The sequence below is a fragment of the Pristiophorus japonicus genome, chromosome 5 (genome assembly GCF_044704955.1).
Source record: "Pristiophorus japonicus isolate sPriJap1 chromosome 5, sPriJap1.hap1, whole genome shotgun sequence".
Taxonomy (NCBI): domain Eukaryota; kingdom Metazoa; phylum Chordata; class Chondrichthyes; family Pristiophoridae; genus Pristiophorus; species Pristiophorus japonicus.
The window spans coordinates 223,710,140-223,730,560 of NC_091981.1; the positions used below are offsets into that span (position 1 = coordinate 223,710,140).

Sequence of the window (20,421 nt, forward strand, 5' to 3'; positions counted from 1 at the left end):
GGACAGCACTCGGAGCAGTCCTGTCCAGCGCCCTAGGCGAGCGGCGACCTTGGCCTCCAGCTCCTGCCAGTTCGCCGGCCAGGCTTCCTCGTCGGGGCTAAGGTAGACTCCCAGATAGAGGAGATGGGTCGTGCTCCAGGCAAAAGGCCTGAGCTCCTCCGGCAGGGAGTCCACCCGCCACTGACCCACCAGGAGTCCGGAACATTTCTCCCAGTTGATCCTGGCGGAGGACGCGGCCGAGTAAATCTCCTGGCACTCACGCATCCTCCGCAGGTCAGCGGGATCCTCTACCGCGAGGAGCACGTCATCGGCGTAAGCCGAGAGGACGACCTCCACGCCCGGCCCTTGCAGAGCCAGTCCCGTCAACCTCGTCCGCAAGAGGCGCAGGAAAGGCTCCACGCAAACAGCGTATAACTGGCCGGACATGGGGCATCCCTGGCGCACCCCTCTCCTAAAGCGAAGGGGCGCCGTCAAGGACCCGTTAACCTTAATCAGACACTCCGCGGCGGCGTACAAAAGTCGGATCCGGGCGACGAAATGCGTCCCGAACCCGAAAGCGCGCAGAGTTCCGAGCAGATAGTCGTGATCCACCCTGTCGAACGCCTTCTCTTGGTCGAGGGATAGGAAGGCGACCGACAGACCAGCCTCCTGGGAGCAATGGATGAGGTCCCGGACCAGATGGATGTTGTCGTGGATTGTCCGGCCCGGGACCGTGTAGGACTGGTCGGGGTGGATCATGTGGTCCAGCACGGCACCAAGGCGAGCAGACATCGCCCTGGCGAAGATTTTGTAGTCCGTGCTGAGGAGGGAGACCGGGCGCCAGTTCTTAAGGAGAAGGAGATCGCCCTTCTTAGGCAGCAGGACGATGACTGCCCTGCGCCAAGAGAGGGGCATCTCCCCGGTCGCCAGACTTTCCCCCAGGACCCGCGCGTAGTCGCTCCCCAGGACGTCCCAGAACGCCCTGTGGAACTCCACGGTCAGCCCGTCCAGCCCCGGGGATTTTCCCCTCGAGAGCCGGGCGAGGGCACCGGTCAGCTCCGCCAGGCTTAGCGGAGCTTCCAGATTTTCGGCGCCCTCCGGGCTGACCTTCGGCAGGTCCTCCCACAAAACTCTACGCGCTTCCTCGCTGGACGGATCCGGAGAGAACAGAGCCCCGTAATATTCACGGACCCTGTTGTTGACGCCCTCCGGATCCGAGACGAGAGAGCCGTCGTCGGCCAGCAGCGTCAAGAGCTGCTTACGGACACTCTGCCTTTTTTCCAGCGAGTAGAAGAAGGGGGAGCCGCGGTCCAGATCCCGCAGGAACCGGATCCGCGACCTCACGAACGCGCCTCGGGACCCGACGAGCTGCAGGTCCTTCAGCGCGGCCTTCTTCGCCTCGTACACCGTCCGCAGGGCCGGGTCCTGGACGACTTGACCGAGACGGGCTTCCAGGTCGAGCACCTCTTTTTCTAGGCGCCCGACTCTGGCCGCCCGCCTCTTGGTCGACCCCCTCGCGTACTCTTGACAGAAGACGCGGACGTGAGCCGCCTAATGCTTTTGAATGTTTCCACAGTTAGTAACAGCTGCTACCAATCAACACAGTTCCCTAATCTATTCTGTATTTGATGATCATCCTGGTCACTATTGTTGGCAGTCCCTCCCATATTAGTAATGGCCATTTTAGAACCTCAACTAGTCAAGGTTTTTAGCTTCATGTTTTACTATTGAAAAAAAACTTACGTAAAAGGCAAAGGGTCATAGTAGATGACACCACTACAGTTAAAGAGACCAATCAAGCAGACATGGCTAAATGATGCAAGTTTAAGTTTTTTAAACATTTAGATTGTAGGAGAAAGGGAAGTGTCATGTATTCAACTGTCATTGTAACCCATGTATAAACTGACCTAAGTTGTACACCGTGAGAACACTGACCACTAGGTGGTGAACTTGTGGGAGACACTCCTAACCTGGACTTTCAGGTATAAAAGGGGAAGCTCCACCCACCTTCATCACTTCAGTGCTGGCTAATAAAGGTTACTGGTCACAGAGTGACTTTCTCTCAAGTATGAGGCCTCCTGTGCATTTATACTGTATAGTAAGGACATATTAGGAAGATTGTTAAAGAGGTTTGAGGTCCTGGAAAAGCACAAGATTTCAAGTCCAAGGTCCACCCTCCGTCAATTTCAACTCATCCAAAACTCAGCTGCCCCGATTCTATCCCACATCCAGTCCCATTCACCCATCCTTGCAGATCTACACTGGCTCCTGGTCTCCCAACACCTTAAATTTCAAATTCTCATCCTTGTGCTTCACTCCCTCTATAGCCTCGGCGATCAAGTGATTGCAGTACATAGTCGACACCAGGAATAAGATTCTGATTTGATCATTTTCTTTTTGTTTCATTTTTAATTTGGAGTTTATTATTTGTGCCCCTTTAAAAGGGGGGCATTTTGGTTTGGGCTGATGACAATGTCATCCTAATTAGCATTTTATAAAAAGATGGCCTCGCCCCTCCCGATCTCTGTAACATCTTCCAGCCGACACCCTTCTGAGAACTCTGCTTGCCTCCAACTCTGTCGCAATGGATTAATGACCAGTTCCCGAGGCGATTATGGGGGGAAATGCTTTTACGTTAATTCCTTGCATCACAGTAGGGCTTTGGGAAAGAAAAGATTAGTTAAATAAAAGACGAGGAAGGTCATTCAGCGTCTAATTTACAGTTTCATATCACGAAGCCGGAACAAAAAATTGTGCCAAATGATTCAGCCCAAGTACGATGAGATATTGGTGTTGTGCAACCTCATCAATTGCAGGTAATTGTTTCACATCAGAAGTCAAATGTAGCATTTCATAAGCTACACGCGCATAACATGCTGGAAATACTCAGCAAATCGGGCAGTGTAGCAATATATCTCTGCACTATTTTGCCTTTGGAACACCACGATGTATTTGAAGCAATGGCCCAAACTAATAGTGTATTACAAAGCTGCTTTTATTTCTTCCTGTTGGTCTTCAGTCAGGGGTTCACATTTGCTGAGGTGTGGGTGGGGGGGGGGGGGGACTCAGAGCTTTCCTGGGATGAGATCATGCTATCAGTGTCCCTTTAAAGGGAATTCAAGCTGTAAACTTCCGGTCCCGTGGTGTGACAGAAGGAAACTGGATGGAGAGCCGCTTATTTGTATGTTATCAGCTGGAGAGAGGGACTGTGCGCTGGGAGAACAATGCGATGGCCGTGGACTGCACCGGCTGTGCTGCTCAACCATCCCACTGTAACTAAAGACAATGCCAGACTCGCACATGCTGAAGGAAACCAAGTTAAAACCTTCAAATAAGAGCGAGGGGAGGGAGCAAGACTGTTAGCTCTGCACCACCAAGATCGCTATAATGTGCAAAACTGGCATTTGTAGATCTACGGGAGAAATTGCCGCTATCCCAGCACAGTGCAAAGCTGTTATTGTATAATGTTCCGACCCTGCTGCAACAGTGCCTCTTAACGTGCGGCTCATCTTGCGGTTTTGTTGGCCAGCTCAACTCATTTCCTTCCCTGTTGGCTGGTGTATTTGGGGAGGGGAAGAGCAGTAGCCGATGGTCCTGTCGATGCTGTGGCTGAACCCGGGCCGGAGCGGCACCAATGAGCAGCGATCCTGACCCCACCATCCCCAGCTCAACCTGCACCAGGAGCACGGTGTCCCGCAGATCCTCACCCATCATCCCCCGCCACTTCAACTCATTCGGCAGCTCACTTTTATCATCACTGTTTAAAAAGGCAGACATGGCTTCTCTCAGTCTGGGGCTAAATTTCTCACGGAAGAAGAGCATGGCGAGGAACGCTGCAGTGGAGCGGAAAAACCTCATCACCGTCTGCAGGTAAACGGCGGCTTTGTGAACATGTCGGGGACAGGCACTGCTGCTCTGTGTGTATGTCATCACTTACAGTGGCTTGGGGGGGGGGGGGGTCCACTGGGTCCGGTTTGAATCATTCCCAGTGACTAGAAGCTTACATTGTACACCATCATTAGCTTTGAGGATGTTTATCCGCATAATTAGAAATTGCATCTTTGGATATCGGGGTTCTTCAAATGCAAAGTGTACTGAGCAAAAAAGTATGGGCTGTGTTCCGTTCTTTTCGCAGTTGTTTGACATTATATTCCGGTCAGGAGCGCATTGTATTCACTCGCTGCAGCCCAGCTCCTCACCTCCACACTTTCGGGGTTAATGTAACTGGGTGGGCCGGCCAACAGGCGGTGTTGCTCGAATGGGACCAGCAAACCAGTTCCCCCAGTTCTTAAGATAACACGCCTCATCTCTGCCCCCAGTCAAAGCGGACTCGGCCAGACTTGGCCCCTCAGATCAGCCTTCCGGCTCATTTGAGTCATTTGGACTGAACAAATTGACCATAAATTTCAAGTTTAAAAAAAACATGTATTCAATTGATGTTTCATGTATAGTATATTCATATATGTTTAATGAATGTTTAATCTGGTTAGAACAATTGTGCTTCAATAAATAAAAATAATGAGATAGGCACTGAGTTCACAATTTTCTTTACTGTTGATTTATAAATATTGCCTTCACTCTGCAGGTGCACTCTCTTCCTTGTGCATCATTTTCCAGCTAAGAGAATATGCAAGTGGCCCGCTGCCAGGCCTTTGCCGATGTTGTAGTAAGATTGACCACTGGGCGGTGTCAGTGACTGACCCGGGGTGAATTGCTGGCCTGAGAGGCCTCTACCTGAGGCACTCCAAGATCGGACAGCTCCCTGTGGGGAGCCGGGCATGCGAACTGCATCTGTCATTCCACGGCTCGCTGCTCCACTATTGTTACCGCACATCCTTCTTATGAATTCTCTTTGCAGTTAATTCATGGTGAACTGTGGAATATATTTGTTCAGTTTCACACACAATGCGCAAATATTCAAACAAGGTATTGAATCATTATTTGCTCGGTATTCATTCCCTTGTGCATATTTGCAGTATGCTGGGTGACGAATGGATGATTATCAGCGATTAATTAGTACAATAGGAAAGGTTTACTAGACTAGGCTGTTTGTTTTCTGTTTTAAGGAGGAATGGAAATGCTTTTTTTTGTTGAAAATTGTGTATGAAAATGGAGAAAGAGTCAGACTGAGCTCAAAGTAAAGTGTGACCGTAGTCTTTTATTGCAGGTCTCCAGAGTGCCTCTCCAACCTGTGAGGCCTCCTTAAATACCTGTGCTCCCAAGGGATTATGGGATCCCTTCGGACTCCGGGGGATGAGCCCTCTGGTGGCTGTACAGAGTAATACAAGTCCACATATAAAACAACATTCCCACCCCCCTCCCGGCCCCCCCCCCCCACCCCAAAGTCAATAGTGTAACTACAATGTGAGTCGATCTGGGGCCCTTCTTGCCCTGCTTGATCGTCTCGGTGTGAAAGCTGGTGTTGTTGAATCATTTGTTGGGCCCTCGCTGGGCTGCTATGCAGCTGGCTTTGCTGGGCTGCCTGGTGTGATGGCCCCTGCAGGGCTGCTGTGGATGATGGGTTCTGCTTCGTGGTCAACCGTGGTGCCGGTTGCCACTGGATGTATATGTTGGGGGATCAAAAAAGGTAGGGTCCAAGGTGGGTTGCTTAGGATAGTCTGTGAATCCGAGTTTGATTTGGTCCAAGTGTTTCCGGTGAATGAGTCCATTTGAAAGTTTGACCCGAAACACCCTGCTCCCCTCTTTGGCCACGACAGTGCCGGGAAGCCACTTGGGACCTTGTCCATAATTTAATACAAATACAGGATCATTGATTTCAATCTCGTGTGATATATTTGCGATCTCATGTTATGCACTTTGTTGAAGCCGCCTGCTCTCTACCTATTCCTGTAAATCAGGGTGAACTAACGAGATCCTTGTCTTAAGTGCTCTTTTCATGAGCAGTTCAGCAGGTGGGATCCCAGTGAGTGAGTGGGTCTCGTGCGGTAGCTAAGCAGGACTCTGGATAGGCGAGTCTGCAGTGAGCCTTCAGTTACCCTCTTCAAGCACTGCTCTCTCTGCCTGACCATTGAACGCTGGTTTAAATGGGGCAGATGTGACATGTTTGATCCCGTTATGGGTCATGAATTCTTTGAACTCAGCACTGGTAAAACATGGCCCATTGTCACTCACCAGGACATCGGGTAAGCCGTGAGTGGCAAACATGGCCCGCAGGCTTTTAGTAGTGGCAACGGACGTCTTAGCCGACATTATCTCACATCCAATCCACTTGGAGTACGCGTCTACAACCACAAGGAACATTTTACCCAAGAACGGGCCTGCATAGTTGACGTGTACCCTAGACCACAGTTTGGAGGGCCAAGACCATAAACTTAGCGGCGCCTCCCTGGGTACATTGCTTAGCTGCGAACATGTATTAAATCTGTGAACGCAGGACTCTAAGTCCACATGGATACCGGGCCACTACACGTGGGATCTGGCTATCGCTTTCATCATTACGATGCCTGGGTGGGTATTGTGGAGGTCATTGATGAAGGTGTCTCTGCCCTTCTTGGGGACCACTACTCGATTGCCCCACAGAAGGCAGTCTGCCTGTATAGACATTTCATTTTTGCGCCACTGGAACGGCTTTATCTCTTCCTGCATTTCCACTGGGATTCTAGACCAGCTCCCGTGAAGTACATAACTTTTGAGGGTAATAGGAGGTCCTGGCTTGTCCAGGTTTTGATCTGCCGGGCAGTGACTGGTGATTTCTCACTCTCAAATGCTTCCATAACCATGGCTAGATCTGTGGGCTACGCCATTTCCACCCCCGTGGAGGGCAGTGGCAGCCTACTGAGAGCATCGGCACAGTTTTCTGTGCCAGGCCTGTGGCGGATGGCATAGTTGTATGTGGACAACGTGAGCGCCCATCTCTGGATGCGGGCCAATGCTTTGCTTTGGTATTTATCTCTTTACTCTCGGAAAACAGGGATATAAGTGGCTTATGGTCAGTTTCCAATTAGAATTTTAGCCCAAACGGGTATTGATGCATTTTCTTTACCCCATAGACACACGATAACGCTTCTTTTTCAATCATGCTGTAGGCTCTCTCGGCCTTAGACAGACTCCTGGATGCATAAGCAACCAGTTGCAGTTTCCCAAAACCATTAGCTTGTTGCAATACACACCCGATGCCATATGACGACGCATCACATACTAGTACCAAACATTTACATGGATCATACAACACAAGCAATTTGTTTGAGCATAACAATTTTCTCGCTTTTACAAAGGCATTTTCTTGGCTTTTGCCCCAAACCCATTTGCCCCCTTTTCGTAGTAAGACATGTAGTGCACTGTTCTAGCAGTGTGCTGAGACCCAGTAAGAAGTTACCAAAGTAGTTCAAGAGTCCCAGAAACGACTGCAGCTCCGTCACGTTCTGTGCGTTCCCTGTTGCCTCCGTCTTCGCATTGATGGGCCTGATGCCGTCCGCCGCAATCCTCCTTCCCAGGAACTCCCCTTCAGGCACCAGGAAAATGCACTTCGCGTGTTTTAACCTGAGCCCCACGCGGTTGAGTCGACTAAGAACCTCCTCCAGGTTCTGCAGGTGCTCGACTGTGTTCCGACCTGTGACCAAGATGTCATCCTGGAAGACCACGATGTGCGGGACTGACTTCAGTAAACTTTCCATGTTTCTCTGGAATATCGCCGCCGCTGATCGCATTCCAAATGAGCATCTGTTATAAACAAAGAGACCTTTGTGCGTGTTGATGCAGGTGAGAGCCTTCGATGATTCCTCCAGTTCCTGCGTCATGTAGGCTGAAGTCAGATCCAGCTTCCTGAACATCTTTCCTCCCGCCAGCGTTGCAAAGAGGCCGTCTGCTTTTGGTAGTGGGTATTGGTCCTGCAGGGAGAAACGATTGATAGTTACTTTGTAATCGCCACAGATTCTCACGGTGCCATCTCCCTTGAGGACTGGGATAATGGGACTGGCCCACTCACTGAACTCGATCGGTGAAATGATGCCCTCTCATTGCAGCCGGTCTAGCTTGATCTCTACCCTTTCTCTCATCATGTATGGTACTGCTCCCGACTTGTGATGGATGGGTTGTGCCCCCGGAATTAGGTGGATCTGCACTTTTGCTCTTTGGAATTTCCCAATGCCTGGTTCGAACAGCGAAGAAAGTTTGTTGAAGACCTGGGCGCACGAAGTGTCGTCAGCGGGTGATAGCGCTCTGACGTTGTTCCAGCGTATCTTTCCCAGCCAACTCCTGCCGAGCAGCGTGGGACCATCACCTGGTACTACAGAGTGTGGTAGCTTGTGCACCGCTCCATCGTAGGAGACCTTTACGGTAGCACTGCTGATTACAGGAATCAGTTCTTTCATGTAAGTTCTTAGTTTCGTGCGAACTGGAGTTAAGACTGGCCTTGTTGCACCACAACCGTTCGAAAGTGTTTTGTCCATGATGGACTGGCTCGCCCCTGTATCCAGCTCCATTGACACCGGGAGTCCATTTAGTTTAACATTCAGCATTATTGGGGGACAATTCTTGGTGAATGTGTGCACCCCATGTACCTCTGCCTCTTCGGTCTGAGGCTCTGGTTCATCGTGATCCTCCATGGATCTGTCCTCCTCTGCAACATAGTGGTTTGCAGGTTTAACAGGCTTTGCAGCTTGCCTGCATGCTCGTTGGAGGTGTCCTTGTTCCACAGCCCTTGCAAACGTACTGTTTGAATCGGCATGAATGGAAACGATGATCACCTCCCGCTGCGCCAACAAGGTGTTAATGGCCTTGCATTCATCACCTTTGATGGTGGACTCTGAGTCTTCTGCGGATGTGCAGCTGCAGGCATGTGTGATCTGCCCTGTACGTTACAATTCGAAAACAACATAACTTTGTTCACAGTACTTGTAGCAGCACTTGTGTGCTGAGAGATTGTTTCATACTGTCACTGGTGGCAATGAACGCCTGGGCTATCGCTATGGCCTTGCTCAAGGTTGGGGTCTCTACAGTCAAAAGTTTGCAAAGTATGGTTTCGTGGTCAATGCCAAGTACGAAAAAGTCTCTGAGCATGTGCTCCAAATGTCCTTCAAATTCGCAATGTTCTGCAAGGCGTCTTAGTTCGGCGACATAACTCGCCACTTCCTGGCTTTCAGATCTTTTGTAGGTGTAGAACCAGTACCTTGCCATCAAAACGCTTTCCTTCGGGTTCAAATGCTCTCAGACCAGTGTGCACAAATCGTCGTACGATTTCTCTGTGGGTTTCGCTGGAGAGAGCAGATTCTTCATGAGGCCATACGTTGGTGCCCCACAGACGATGAGGAGGATCGGCCTTTGTTTGGCAGCGCTCTCTTCCCCATCGAGCACATTGGCCACGAAGTATTGGTCGAGTCATTCCACAAAAATTTCCCAATCATCTCCCTCCAAGAATTTCTCCAGGATGCCCACTGTTCTCTAGATCTTTGGGTTCGTTATCTGTATCTCGCGCCAGTTGTTGTGTATGGAGAAAGCGTTAGACTGAGCTCAAAGTAAAGTGTGACCTTAGTCTTTTATTGCAGGTCTCCAGAGTGCCTCTCCAACATGTGAAGCCTCCTTAAATACCTGTGCTCCCAAGGGATTATGGGATCCCTTGGGACTCCAGAGGATGAGCCCTCTAGTGACTGGACAGAGTAAATACAAGTCCACATATATAACATACAATTTTGCTTCCGAGTTTAAATATTTTGTTTAACCCAACTGGACTGCATGTTTGAACCTTTCCAATCAGCCTCCCACAGCACTGAACAGACCCTAATCAAAGTCACAAATAACTGTGATTGTGACTATCGTACACTCTCCCTCCCTGTCCATCTCGATCTCTCTGCAGTCATTGACATGGTCAACCACTTCCACTCTTCCCAATCCAATCATAACCAGAGAATCTCCTGCAATGTCTTCTCTTCCCACTCCCACACTGTTGCCTCTAGAGTCCCCAAGGATCTATCCTTAGCCCCATCCTATTCCTCAACTACATGCTGTCCCTCAGAGACATCATCTGAAGACATTACATCAAGGGCCAAAAATATGCTAACGACACCCGGCTTTACCTCTGCACTTCGCTGAAACCCTCCACTGTCTCTCTCATCGTAGACTGTGTGTCCGACATTTTGTCCTGGATAAGCTGTACTTTCCTTCAGCTAAACATTGTGAAGATCAAAGTCATTGTCTTTGAACTCTTTTTCCCCCCCCCACCCCTCCCCCATAGCCCCCAGTAAACTCCGCTCCCTTGTCATTGATCCCATTCCCCAACCGGCCCTTGTCTCAGGCTGATTTGTAACCTTGGCTTCTTACTTAATTCCAAGCTGAGCTTCTGACCCCATATCCTCTCCCACTCAAATCTGTATACAACAACTACACAAGTCACCTGTCTCCACCTCTGCTTTGGCCCATCCACTGCTGAAACCCCCATTCATTTTTTTTTGTCACCTCCAGACTCAATTATTCTAATGTTCTCCTGGACAACCTCCTTTCATTCTGTATAAATTTCTGCTCATCCAAAACTCTGTTAACTGTGTCCTAACCCGCACCAAGTCCCACTCACCCATCACTCTTGTGCTTGTTGACCTACATTAGCTCCTGGTCCACCAGTGTCTCCATTTTACAATTCTCAATGTTGTGTTCAAATCCCTTAATGGCCTTGCTCCTTACTAGCTCTCTATACACCTCCAGCCCTCCAACCTTCTGCGTTCCTCCAACTTTGGCCTCTTGCGCATTCGCCACTCCCTTCAGACCATCATTGATGTCTGTGCCTACAGACCGTTCTCCACCTCTCATGTCCTTTTAATGTCTTTGTTAAAACCTACCCCTAACTAAGGGTTTTAGTCACCCATCCTAATATTTCATTTTTTTAGCTCAGTCAGTTTTTGCCTGATTGCAACAACTTGCATTTATATAGTGCTGTTAACATAGTAAGACGTTCCAACAGGCTTAACAGGAGAGTTATCAAATAAAATTTGACACCGAGCCAAAATTTGATTTCACTCTGAAGCGCATTGGGATGTTTCCCTGTGTTAAAGGCACTATATAAATACAAATTGTTGACTATAAAGGAATATCCTCATATAAAATATCATATCATATGATATGTAAAATTTGTTACCTTACATCTTTCATAGAATCATAGAATGGTTAAAGCATGAAAGGCCATTCGGCCATCAAGCTCATGCCAACTCTCAGCTAGTCCCACTCCCCTGCCCTTTCCCTGTAGCCCTGCAAATCTTTTTCCTTCAGCTCCCTTTTGAAAGATGAAAATGAGTCTGCCTCCACCACCCTTTCAGGCAGTGCATTCCAGATCGTAACCACTCGTTGCGTTAAAAAAAGTTTTTCTTGCATTGCCTTTGGTTCTTCCAATTACCTTACATCTGTGTCCTCTGGTTCTTGACCTGTCTGCCAATGGGAACAGTCTCTCTCTCTCTCTCTCTCTCTCTCTCTCTATCCTGTCCAGACCCCTCATGATTTTGAAAACCTATCAAATCTTCTCATTTGCTATGGAGCTACACTGAGTTAGCACCTTCAGGAGAGAAGGAAAGAGGGAAAACAGTTATAGCTGCCTTTATTAATTTTTTAAAACTTGGACAAAGTTTAATTACTTTTTGAGAAAGTTGAATGAAATTCCATCATTTATTTTGAAATATTGTGAAATAACTGATTAAAATCAATAAACTATTGTGCTGCTCTAAACCTACTTTCACTTCTCTAAAACTTGCTGTTGTTTGAGTTACGGCAATTAAGAGATAGGAAATGGGAAGTAAAAATAATACGCCTAAATTTCATGTGGTGATGTGAAATGTTACCCAACCTTCTCCATGTGACTTATTTAAACATAATGTAAAAATGGATCAAAATTGCTTTAAACATTTTTTTCCTATTGTTTCCCGCACTTCACTGAAGTCTCATGATCTAGTATTCAGTATGTTATCGAGGACACTGATCATCCCATGCAAAGTAACAGAAATGATTGCCTCATCAAAAATCTGCATCAAAGATTGATTGCCTAGCTGATCATATGTGATATCATGTCTTGGTTGGGTAGATATAGTAAAATTGTCTTCTGCAGTTATGTGGCCTGAGGACTGTTACTGGGTCACAATTTTTCTGCTATCCAGACTTTTGTGGATCCTCCGGAGGCCACTATAACAAGCTCAAGAAATGGGGGAAACTGCACTAAAATCGATCTCGGTAGTGGTTGCTCTGTAGAATCTGTCACTCATTGATTGTACCCTGTTTCTTCACAAGAAATTGGCCTCACAGATACAACAACAACTTACAATTATATAGCATCATTTAAAGTAGTAAAATGTCCCAAGGCGCTTCACAGGAGCATAATGAGACACAAAATTAACACCAAGTCAAAGAAGGAGATTTTAGGACAGGTGACCAAAAGCTTGCTCAAAGAGGTAGGTTTTAAGGAAGGGAGAAAGGTGGAGAGATGGTAAGGTTTAGGGAGGGAATTCCAGAGCTTGGGGCCTAGATGTCTGAAGGCACGTCTGCCAATGGTGGAGTGAAGGATGTGAGATGCACAAGAGCCAGTGCTGATGGAACGCAGAGTTCTTGGATGGTTGTATGCCTGGAGGAGGTTACAGAGATGGGGAGGAGCAAGGTCATGGAAGGATCTGAACATAAACTGTCAGCATTATGCAAATCCTAGTTGAGATTTTTCAGTCATGAGTCAGTTGTGTACCTGAGGCAATTCCTCTTGTCAAAATGTAATTTAAAAACAGCATGCTGTATCCATCATATTGGCCACAACTCATCTGTGGTTAAGTCTTGAGTTTTCTGTCCTATTAGCATACATGTTGCTCTTCAGTTATTAATTCTCTAGTTACCATTAAAAGGCTCAGCTGTGTATCCTGGTAATTACAGGAAAAATTGTACTTGCAATGGAAATTGCTTTTGTGCATGCATTTGAGTATGCATTATTCAACTTCATACCTCAGTGTGGTGTAATGTGGTATTAAAATATTCTTTTGCTGTCATGTTTTCTCTTTTTTTCTCTCTCTGTATCTGTTTCCCTTCATAGCCTTTGGGATTTTTTTTCTGGTTTTCACATTGAAGATCAAACAAAGAACTAGAGTAGGCCATTCAACCCCTTGACCCTGTTCAATTAAATCATGGCTGATCAGTATCTTGGCTCCCTTTACTAACCTTTGATCCATATCCCTTTGACCTTTACCTAACACAAATCTATCCATCTCATTGATGAAAATTTCAATTGACCCAGCATCCCCAGCTTTTTGCAGAAGAGAGTTTTTGTTTCCACTGTGTCAGCTGTGGCTCAGTGGGTAACACACTCGCCTCTGAGTCAGAAAGTTGTGGGTTCAAGTCCCACTCCAGGGACTTGAGCACACAAATCTAGGCTGACATTCCAGTGCAGTACTGAGGAGGATAGACGCACCAAGATCAGTGTTCTCGATCAGGCCAACATCCCCAGCATCGAAGCACTGACCACATACAACCAGCTCCGTTGGGCGGGCCACATTGTCCGCATGCCTGACACAAGACTCCCAAAGCAAGTGCTCTATTCAGAACTCCTACACGGCAAGCGATCCCTAGGTGGGCAGAGGAAACATTTCAAGGACACCCTCAAAGCCTCCTTGATAAAATGCAACATCCCCACCAGCACCTGGGAATCCTTGGTGCAAGACTGCCCTATGTGGAGGAAGAGCATCCGGGAGGGTGCTGAGCACCTAGAGTTTCGTCTCCGAGAGCATGCAGAAAACAAGCGCAGGCAGCGGAAAGTGCGTGTGACAAACCAGGCTCCCCACCCACCCTTTCCTTCAACCACTGTCTGTCCCACCTGTGACAGACACTATAATTCCAGTATTGGACTGTTCAGTCACCTGAGAACTCGCTTTGAGAGTGGAAGCAAGTCTTCCTCAATTTCGAGGGACTGCCAATGATGAGCACTGAGGGAGTGGTGCATTGTCTGAGGTGCCGACTTTCAGATGAGACGTTAAACTGAGGTCCTGTCTGCCCTATCAGGTGGCCGTAAAAGATTCCATGGCACTAATTCAAAGCCAATATTGATCCCTCGATCAACGTAACAAAAACAGATGATCTGGTCATTATCACATCACATTGCTGTTTGTGGGAATTTGCTGTACAAAAGTTGGCTGCCATGTTTCCCACATTACAACAATGACTACACTCAAAGTACTCCCTTGGCTGTAAATCGCTTTGGGACATCCAGTGGTTGTGAAAGGCGCTATATAAATCCATGTTTCTTTCTCTTTCTGTTTCTCTCCTTTTTTTCTTTTTCTTTCATGTGAAAAACTTCTTCCTGATTTCACGCCTAAATGGCCTAATTTTCAGATTATCTTTCTGGATTTTACCACCATAAGAAATAGTTTCTCTATATCTACCCTATTAAATCTCTTTCACTTTAAAAGACCCCAATTAGTTCACCACTCAACCTTTTAAACACAAGGGAATCAAATCAAGTGTTTTTTTAATTCATTCTCTGGGTGTGGGCATCGCCAGTAAGGCTAGCATTTTATTGCCCATCCTTGGTTGTCCTGAGAAGGTGGTGGTGGCTGTTTTCCTACAGTAGCAGTTTGATTGGCATGCTACACAGTTAAGAGTTAACCACTGGAGTCACAAAGGCCAGGCCAGGTAAGGATGGCAGGTTTCCTTCCCTAAAAGGGTTTTTACAACAATCCGACCGCTTCATTTTTTAGCCTGTTTTCTTTTAAAAATGGAATTCAAATTCTCCAACTGCAGTGGTGGGATCTGAACTCATTGGCCCCGATATTGATGGGTGGGTTTGCTGAGCAGGGCGGTGGAGTTTAGGTCAGGAAACCCAGCAGTCTGGGTTTCCCTGCATGCTGTGAAGTTTAGCATGCATTCTATTTTAACGGGATCCCCTCCCGGACACCAGCCGGATTGATAGGCTTGGCCCCCTATCGCGCGGGAAGCACTCCAGAGGAACCTGCTGCTGCATTAGCGGGTACCTGGGTATAGATAAACTATTTCCAATCCAGGGGGGCCCAATTCCCCAATCTGGGAGGGGTGGGGGTTAGGTGGTGATGGTGTGATGCCAGGGAAGCAGGTAAGCTTACAGGGGGGGTGGGGGAGGGAAACACTCCTGTTCCTCCTTTTTCCCGGAAGATGTCCTTGCCTGCCTTGAGCTGCCGGGTTTCCTGAGGCTTGGGAAACCTGGCCAACCAGGGTTACACCTGTAAAACAGGTTAAATGTGAGGTTCCCAGCCCTTTGGAACCAGATTGACTGTCCGCCCCCTGTCCCACTTCCGTTAAACGTGGAAGTGGATGGGTTGCGGTCGGGTTTGAGAATTTTAAGTTGTTTTACATCTCACCCGACAACAACCCACCCGTTTTTGGGGGATGTTTCGTCCAAGCCTCTGAATGACTCGTTCAGTCAAATAATGACTACAATATCGTACATGTCCTCAGAATTTAACCCTTTAAGCCCTGGTATCCTTTTGGTAAATCTGCACTATGAACCCTCCAAGGCCAATATATCTTTCTGGAGATCGGTGCCCAAAACTGAATGCAGTACTCCAGATGGGGTCTAACAACTGAAGCATAATTTCCTCCCCTTTGTATTCCAGCTGCCTTGAAATAAAGGGCAGCATTCCATTATTCCGATTAATTTTTATATCTGTCCACTAGCTTTTAATGATTTGTGTACATGAACACCTAAATAAATCCCTTTGATTGTCCACAGTTCCTAGTGTCTCATCATTAAGAAAATATTCCGATTTCATAGAATCATAGAAATTTACAGCACTGAAGGAGGCCATTTCAACCCATCATGTCCGTGCAGGCTGACCAAGAGCTATCCGGCCTAATCCCACTTTCCAGCTCTTGGTTCGTACCCCTGTAGGTTACGGCACTTTAAGTGCACATCCAAGTATGTTTTAAATGTGGCGAAGGTTTCTGCCTCAACCACCCTTTCAGGCAGTGAGTTTCAGATGCCCACCACCCAATTAGTGAAGAAATGTTCCCCTCATATCTCTAAACCTCCCACCTCCCCCCAATTACTTTAAATCTATGTCCCCTGGTTGTTGACCCCTCTGCCAAGGGAAACCACTCCTTCCTATCCACTCTATCCAGGCCCCTCATAATTTTATACACCTCAATCAGGATTCGTCTTTCTTGGATACAAAGCGAATGGACTCCCACATTGAAATCCACCTGTCATAGTTTTGCCTGCTCACGTAGTCGGTTATGTCCCTTTGTATATTTTTTGCACCCATCTACACTACTTACTGTGCCTCAGAGTGACAGAGGCAGGTTTACATAGAGTTCTTTCAGTTGCACTATCAAACTATAGTGTCTGTAGCTTTTTGTATATATTTTGTGCATGTAGTTGTAATAGAACTCTCTCACTTGTGCTGTGGATGCCAAGATAGCCCTAGTTCCATTACATTAAATTTTCATAAGGTAAGTCTGCGATGTGAAAATGCCATCAGCTCAATAAAGCACATTCCTCTGGTGCAAATAACACTTGTATTTTGAGTAAACCCAATGTTTGCTTCTAGTTAAAACAGAAAATGCTGGAAATACTCAGCAGGTCAGGCAGTATCTGTGGAGAGAGAAAGAGAGTTAACGTTTCAGGCTGATAGCCCTATGTCAGAACTGGAAAAAGTTATAGAGGTAAGGATTTTAAGCAAGTGTCGTGGCAGGGAAAGGGGAGAGTGGAGGAAAGAACAAAGGGAAAGTGTGTGATAGGGTGGAAGGCAGAAGAGAGTAAATGACAAAAGGGATAATGGTGCAAGGCAGAAGGAGATGGAAATGGGACAAGTTTAAGAAACAAAAGATGAGTCTCTAGATAGGGTGTAAATGGAGATGGCAGAACCTTCAACAGCTTTTTATTTGCTTCTTATTATCTTGTAAGATTACTACAAATATTTTTCATACATGTATTAAAATAGTCAGATGACAAAAGGCCATTCTTGGGTGGCAGTGAAAATGGTGATCTCGTGCATGAATGTCCCACCAAATATGGGAGTGTTGTTTCTCATCAAGCTTATGCAAACTTGCATTGCTATTATTAAAAGTAGATTTTCTGTGAACAAGCTAATCTTTCAGCAAATGTTTACACAGGGGAACACCTTAATGGCACAAAGGGCACACCTTAATTTTAGAGTGGGTATGATTTGATATTAATTTGTAGCTTAATCCATTTCAGGCTTCCCTTACCAAAACATTATTTTCTATCAAAAAGTTCAATAGAAATCTCAGGCTTTTTGAGTCCAGTGTTCGATTGTTCTTGACCAACTTTTCATTTATTCTGCTTCAAACAAAGACTGGTTAAACTCCTCTTTTGTTATCTAGAAGTGTTTGAGTTTTATTTCTCATGCACCATTTTACTATCTGCGTGCTCTTGTTACTGCAATGATAATGTTGCCTGACACCTTCTGGGAATAGCATAGGATCAATCTTATCTGGTAATGAATTGTAGAATTTGTTCTGCAGTACAGTAGACTCACAGACCAGAATTTTCACATTGTGGAGTGTGCGGGATTGGGAATGGGTTGGCAGATAAAAGCGCTGAAATTGACAGCGCGTCGGGATCCCACCGACTTCCATGTTAAATGGGATGTGTTTCGAAGCGTGTCCCGGACCTGTTCAGGAGAGGCGCGTGAGCTCATTGAGGTAGTTAACTGTTCACTTGGAAACCCTTAACAGCCTTTTTAACATGAGGTTTCAACTTTAACTGGTTGCGCACGGGATTCATGGGCCTCGGGAAACTCGCCTGTAAAGGAGCGGCGGGAGCTCAGTGGCCATTGAGCTGCTTCTTCAAGTGGCAGCTGGAAAAAGCACATAAATACTCTCTCCTGCTTTCTTGCCTAAGGCAAAAGGCTCTTGCTGACACCATCTTGTGCAGCGGGGTTGCTTTCAAGAGTTTGCAGGTGATTTCTGCAACCTCGGTAGGCACTCTCACCAGATTGCAAGTCACTCTTGTTACATTGGAGGATTGTGCCTCTGATCTCCACTTTATCTGGTATCTATCAGATCACTGAAGACAAGACTGCTGACATCCTTGAAAAGGCAAAACAATGAGGCTGAAGAGCACTATAATCAATGCCACATATTCACCAGATGTGTCATAGAGTAAGCAATCGGCATGCTGAAGATGCACTTCAGGTGCCTTGACAGATCCAGAGGGAGGTATCTGCGAACCTGGGTGCAGCCTTCTGGCACTGTTGGACCCACACACATCTCTGATGTACAGCAATAGTCACCTTTCCCGACCACCTGTGTGCCTCCTCCAACAAACTTGAACTGGGATGTGTACAAGGCTCCCTTTAAATATCTGACCCACTCCATTTAATTGGCCAGGAAACCCACATGAATGTTTCAATTGATCCAATCCAGTTAAATGCGCAGTGCAGAAAGCGCTGTTGAAAACTTCAGGATGATGGGCCACTACGCAGCCTGCACACATTTGCGCCGACTCTAAAATAAAAATTCCACAGATTCTCCAATGAGGGAAAGTAGAGGCAGTGGTCATGCAAGGCAATTCTAATAAAAGATATTGGGAACTGAATAATCTTTGGCTCCCAGTTTTATGAGCATTAAGGGGGCAATCTAGTTATGTTAAAAGGGCATGATAGCAAGCATTTACTGTACTTTATTGTATGGTGAAAGTAAATGCACTTGTCAGATGTGGGCGTAAGTATTGTTGAGTGTTGGGAAAGAAGATGAAAGCTAGCATGATGCAGAGCGAAACCTAGGATAACCCCCTTAGTCACATCAGGGATAAAACTTGGGGGCATCCAAACTGAAGCATTGTTTATAGAATCTGAAATTTTTGTTTTGTGCTGATAGTTTCCTAATTTACATAATTACTTGGCCTTGAGTTTTTCTACTTTGCAAAAGTTAGGTGTAATTTCAATGATGGCTTTCGGTTTGTGCCTAATGGCATTCCACGTATTTCAGTTTTGTCAACTTTTGTGCCAGCAATGTGGTTTTTATCATATCCCTTTTAGCAACTCCAAAAAGCAGTAACAATGTCATGTAGCTTAAGTTAGGTTGGGAATATATTGTGAATTACCACTTTTTGATGCCAATTTTTGCATACTCCAATAAATAAGTATTCCTCAAGTGGCTCCTATTATATCATTGTCAACATTAAAGAATCGGTGCTTTTAAAACTGAATATTTGTAGTGATGTCTAGCTTTTTAAAAAGAACAATGTTCCAAAGTGAAAGGAATGTGGTTCGGGCACAACTCACTTGAACACTGTAGAATTTAACAATTTTTCTTGGATTCATTTTGTATTTCAGTGCGGCACTGTATGTATAGGGCTGTCAGTGTATTATTCAACTCAATTAGCTCAATGTAATTTTGCACTGAGAGAATGACAGAAAGATGAAAGGCATTACATTTCAAATTGTGCATTGGGTAGCCTTTCCTACCATCTGGAAATAACCTCATCAGAATTATATTCTATTTAACACCTTTCTGAGCGTAATGCCTTCATAAATAAGTTTAGACATTAAAAAAAATGGTGACTTGGAACCATAATCAAGCAGTGAGGCTCTTGTAACTGTACTTAAGTAAAAATCAAAGAACCCCACCCAGTGCGGACAGTGGCTTCTGTAACTTCATCACGTCCAGTGTACTCCTACACTGAGGAGTAGAAAGTTGACCTCATTGTGCCCATTTTGTGGACTTAATGCAGGCGCAACAAGGCACAATTTTGGGGTCCATAGTTGCCTAAAATTGGATTGGAACGTTTTTCAGGTGTCTGAGATGGTTGCCTAAAACAGGCATCAGGCTCATTGTATATGCTAATGAGGGGCCCAGAGCCTGTTTTTTTTTTAAATGATGTAACTATTTGTACCCGTACTGCACTTTTTTGAGAGACATGCAACAAGCCCCAACTCCGTCAAGCTCCGCCCCCCACCCCGGCCCAAATCATTACATGCACGTTGTGCCGAGAAGCAGGACTTGAGGCTCTGACTCCCTCCCTCCCCGCCTCACTGGCCAGCCTGAGTCCGAGAGCGGCGAGCCTGGGCCCGATAGTGAGGCAGAAGCTTGGGGAGGGGGGGGAGCGAGAGAGAGAGAGAGAGAGAGCGAGAGAGAGAGAGAAGCTGTGGGGGAAGGGAGGAGGCGTGGGGGGGGGAGAGAAGCTGTGGGAGTGGGGGAAGAGAGAGGCGGGGGAAGGGGAGACACGGGTGTGGGGAAGACTGATCACATTCTTCCAACCCCTACAAGGGACATGGTTGGAGTGGATGATATCCAGAAGTCACGACACTGTCACTATTCACTTCATATCCAATAAACCTGTTAACAATCTGTACACAATGCCTGCCGCACATCTATGGTGGGGGTGGGGGTGGCGGGGGAAAGGATGCACTAGTGCTGGAACAAGGCACTTTGGCTGGGGAGGCATGCACTTGGACTGGGGTAAGGCACTTGGACTGGCTCTTGCTGTCTTCTGGGGAGCTCCATCCTCTGTCGCCTCAGGAAGCCAAAGTGGATCGAGTT

The 20,421-nt window shown here is 46.7% G+C and overlaps 1 protein-coding gene across 1 annotated transcript in view; it reads left to right on the top strand.

The window, feature by feature from the left end:
• Positions 1-3,139: 3,139 nt before the first annotated feature.
• rundc3b (RUN domain containing 3b) overlaps positions 3,140-20,421 on the top strand; it is a 171,912-nt gene continuing 154,630 nt past the window's right edge. The window contains exon 1 of the mRNA XM_070881341.1: positions 3,140-3,849. Within this exon, the coding sequence (XP_070737442.1) occupies positions 3,614-3,849 (236 nt within the window). The 5' untranslated portion in view covers positions 3,140-3,613. The remainder of the gene's footprint in view (positions 3,850-20,421) is intronic.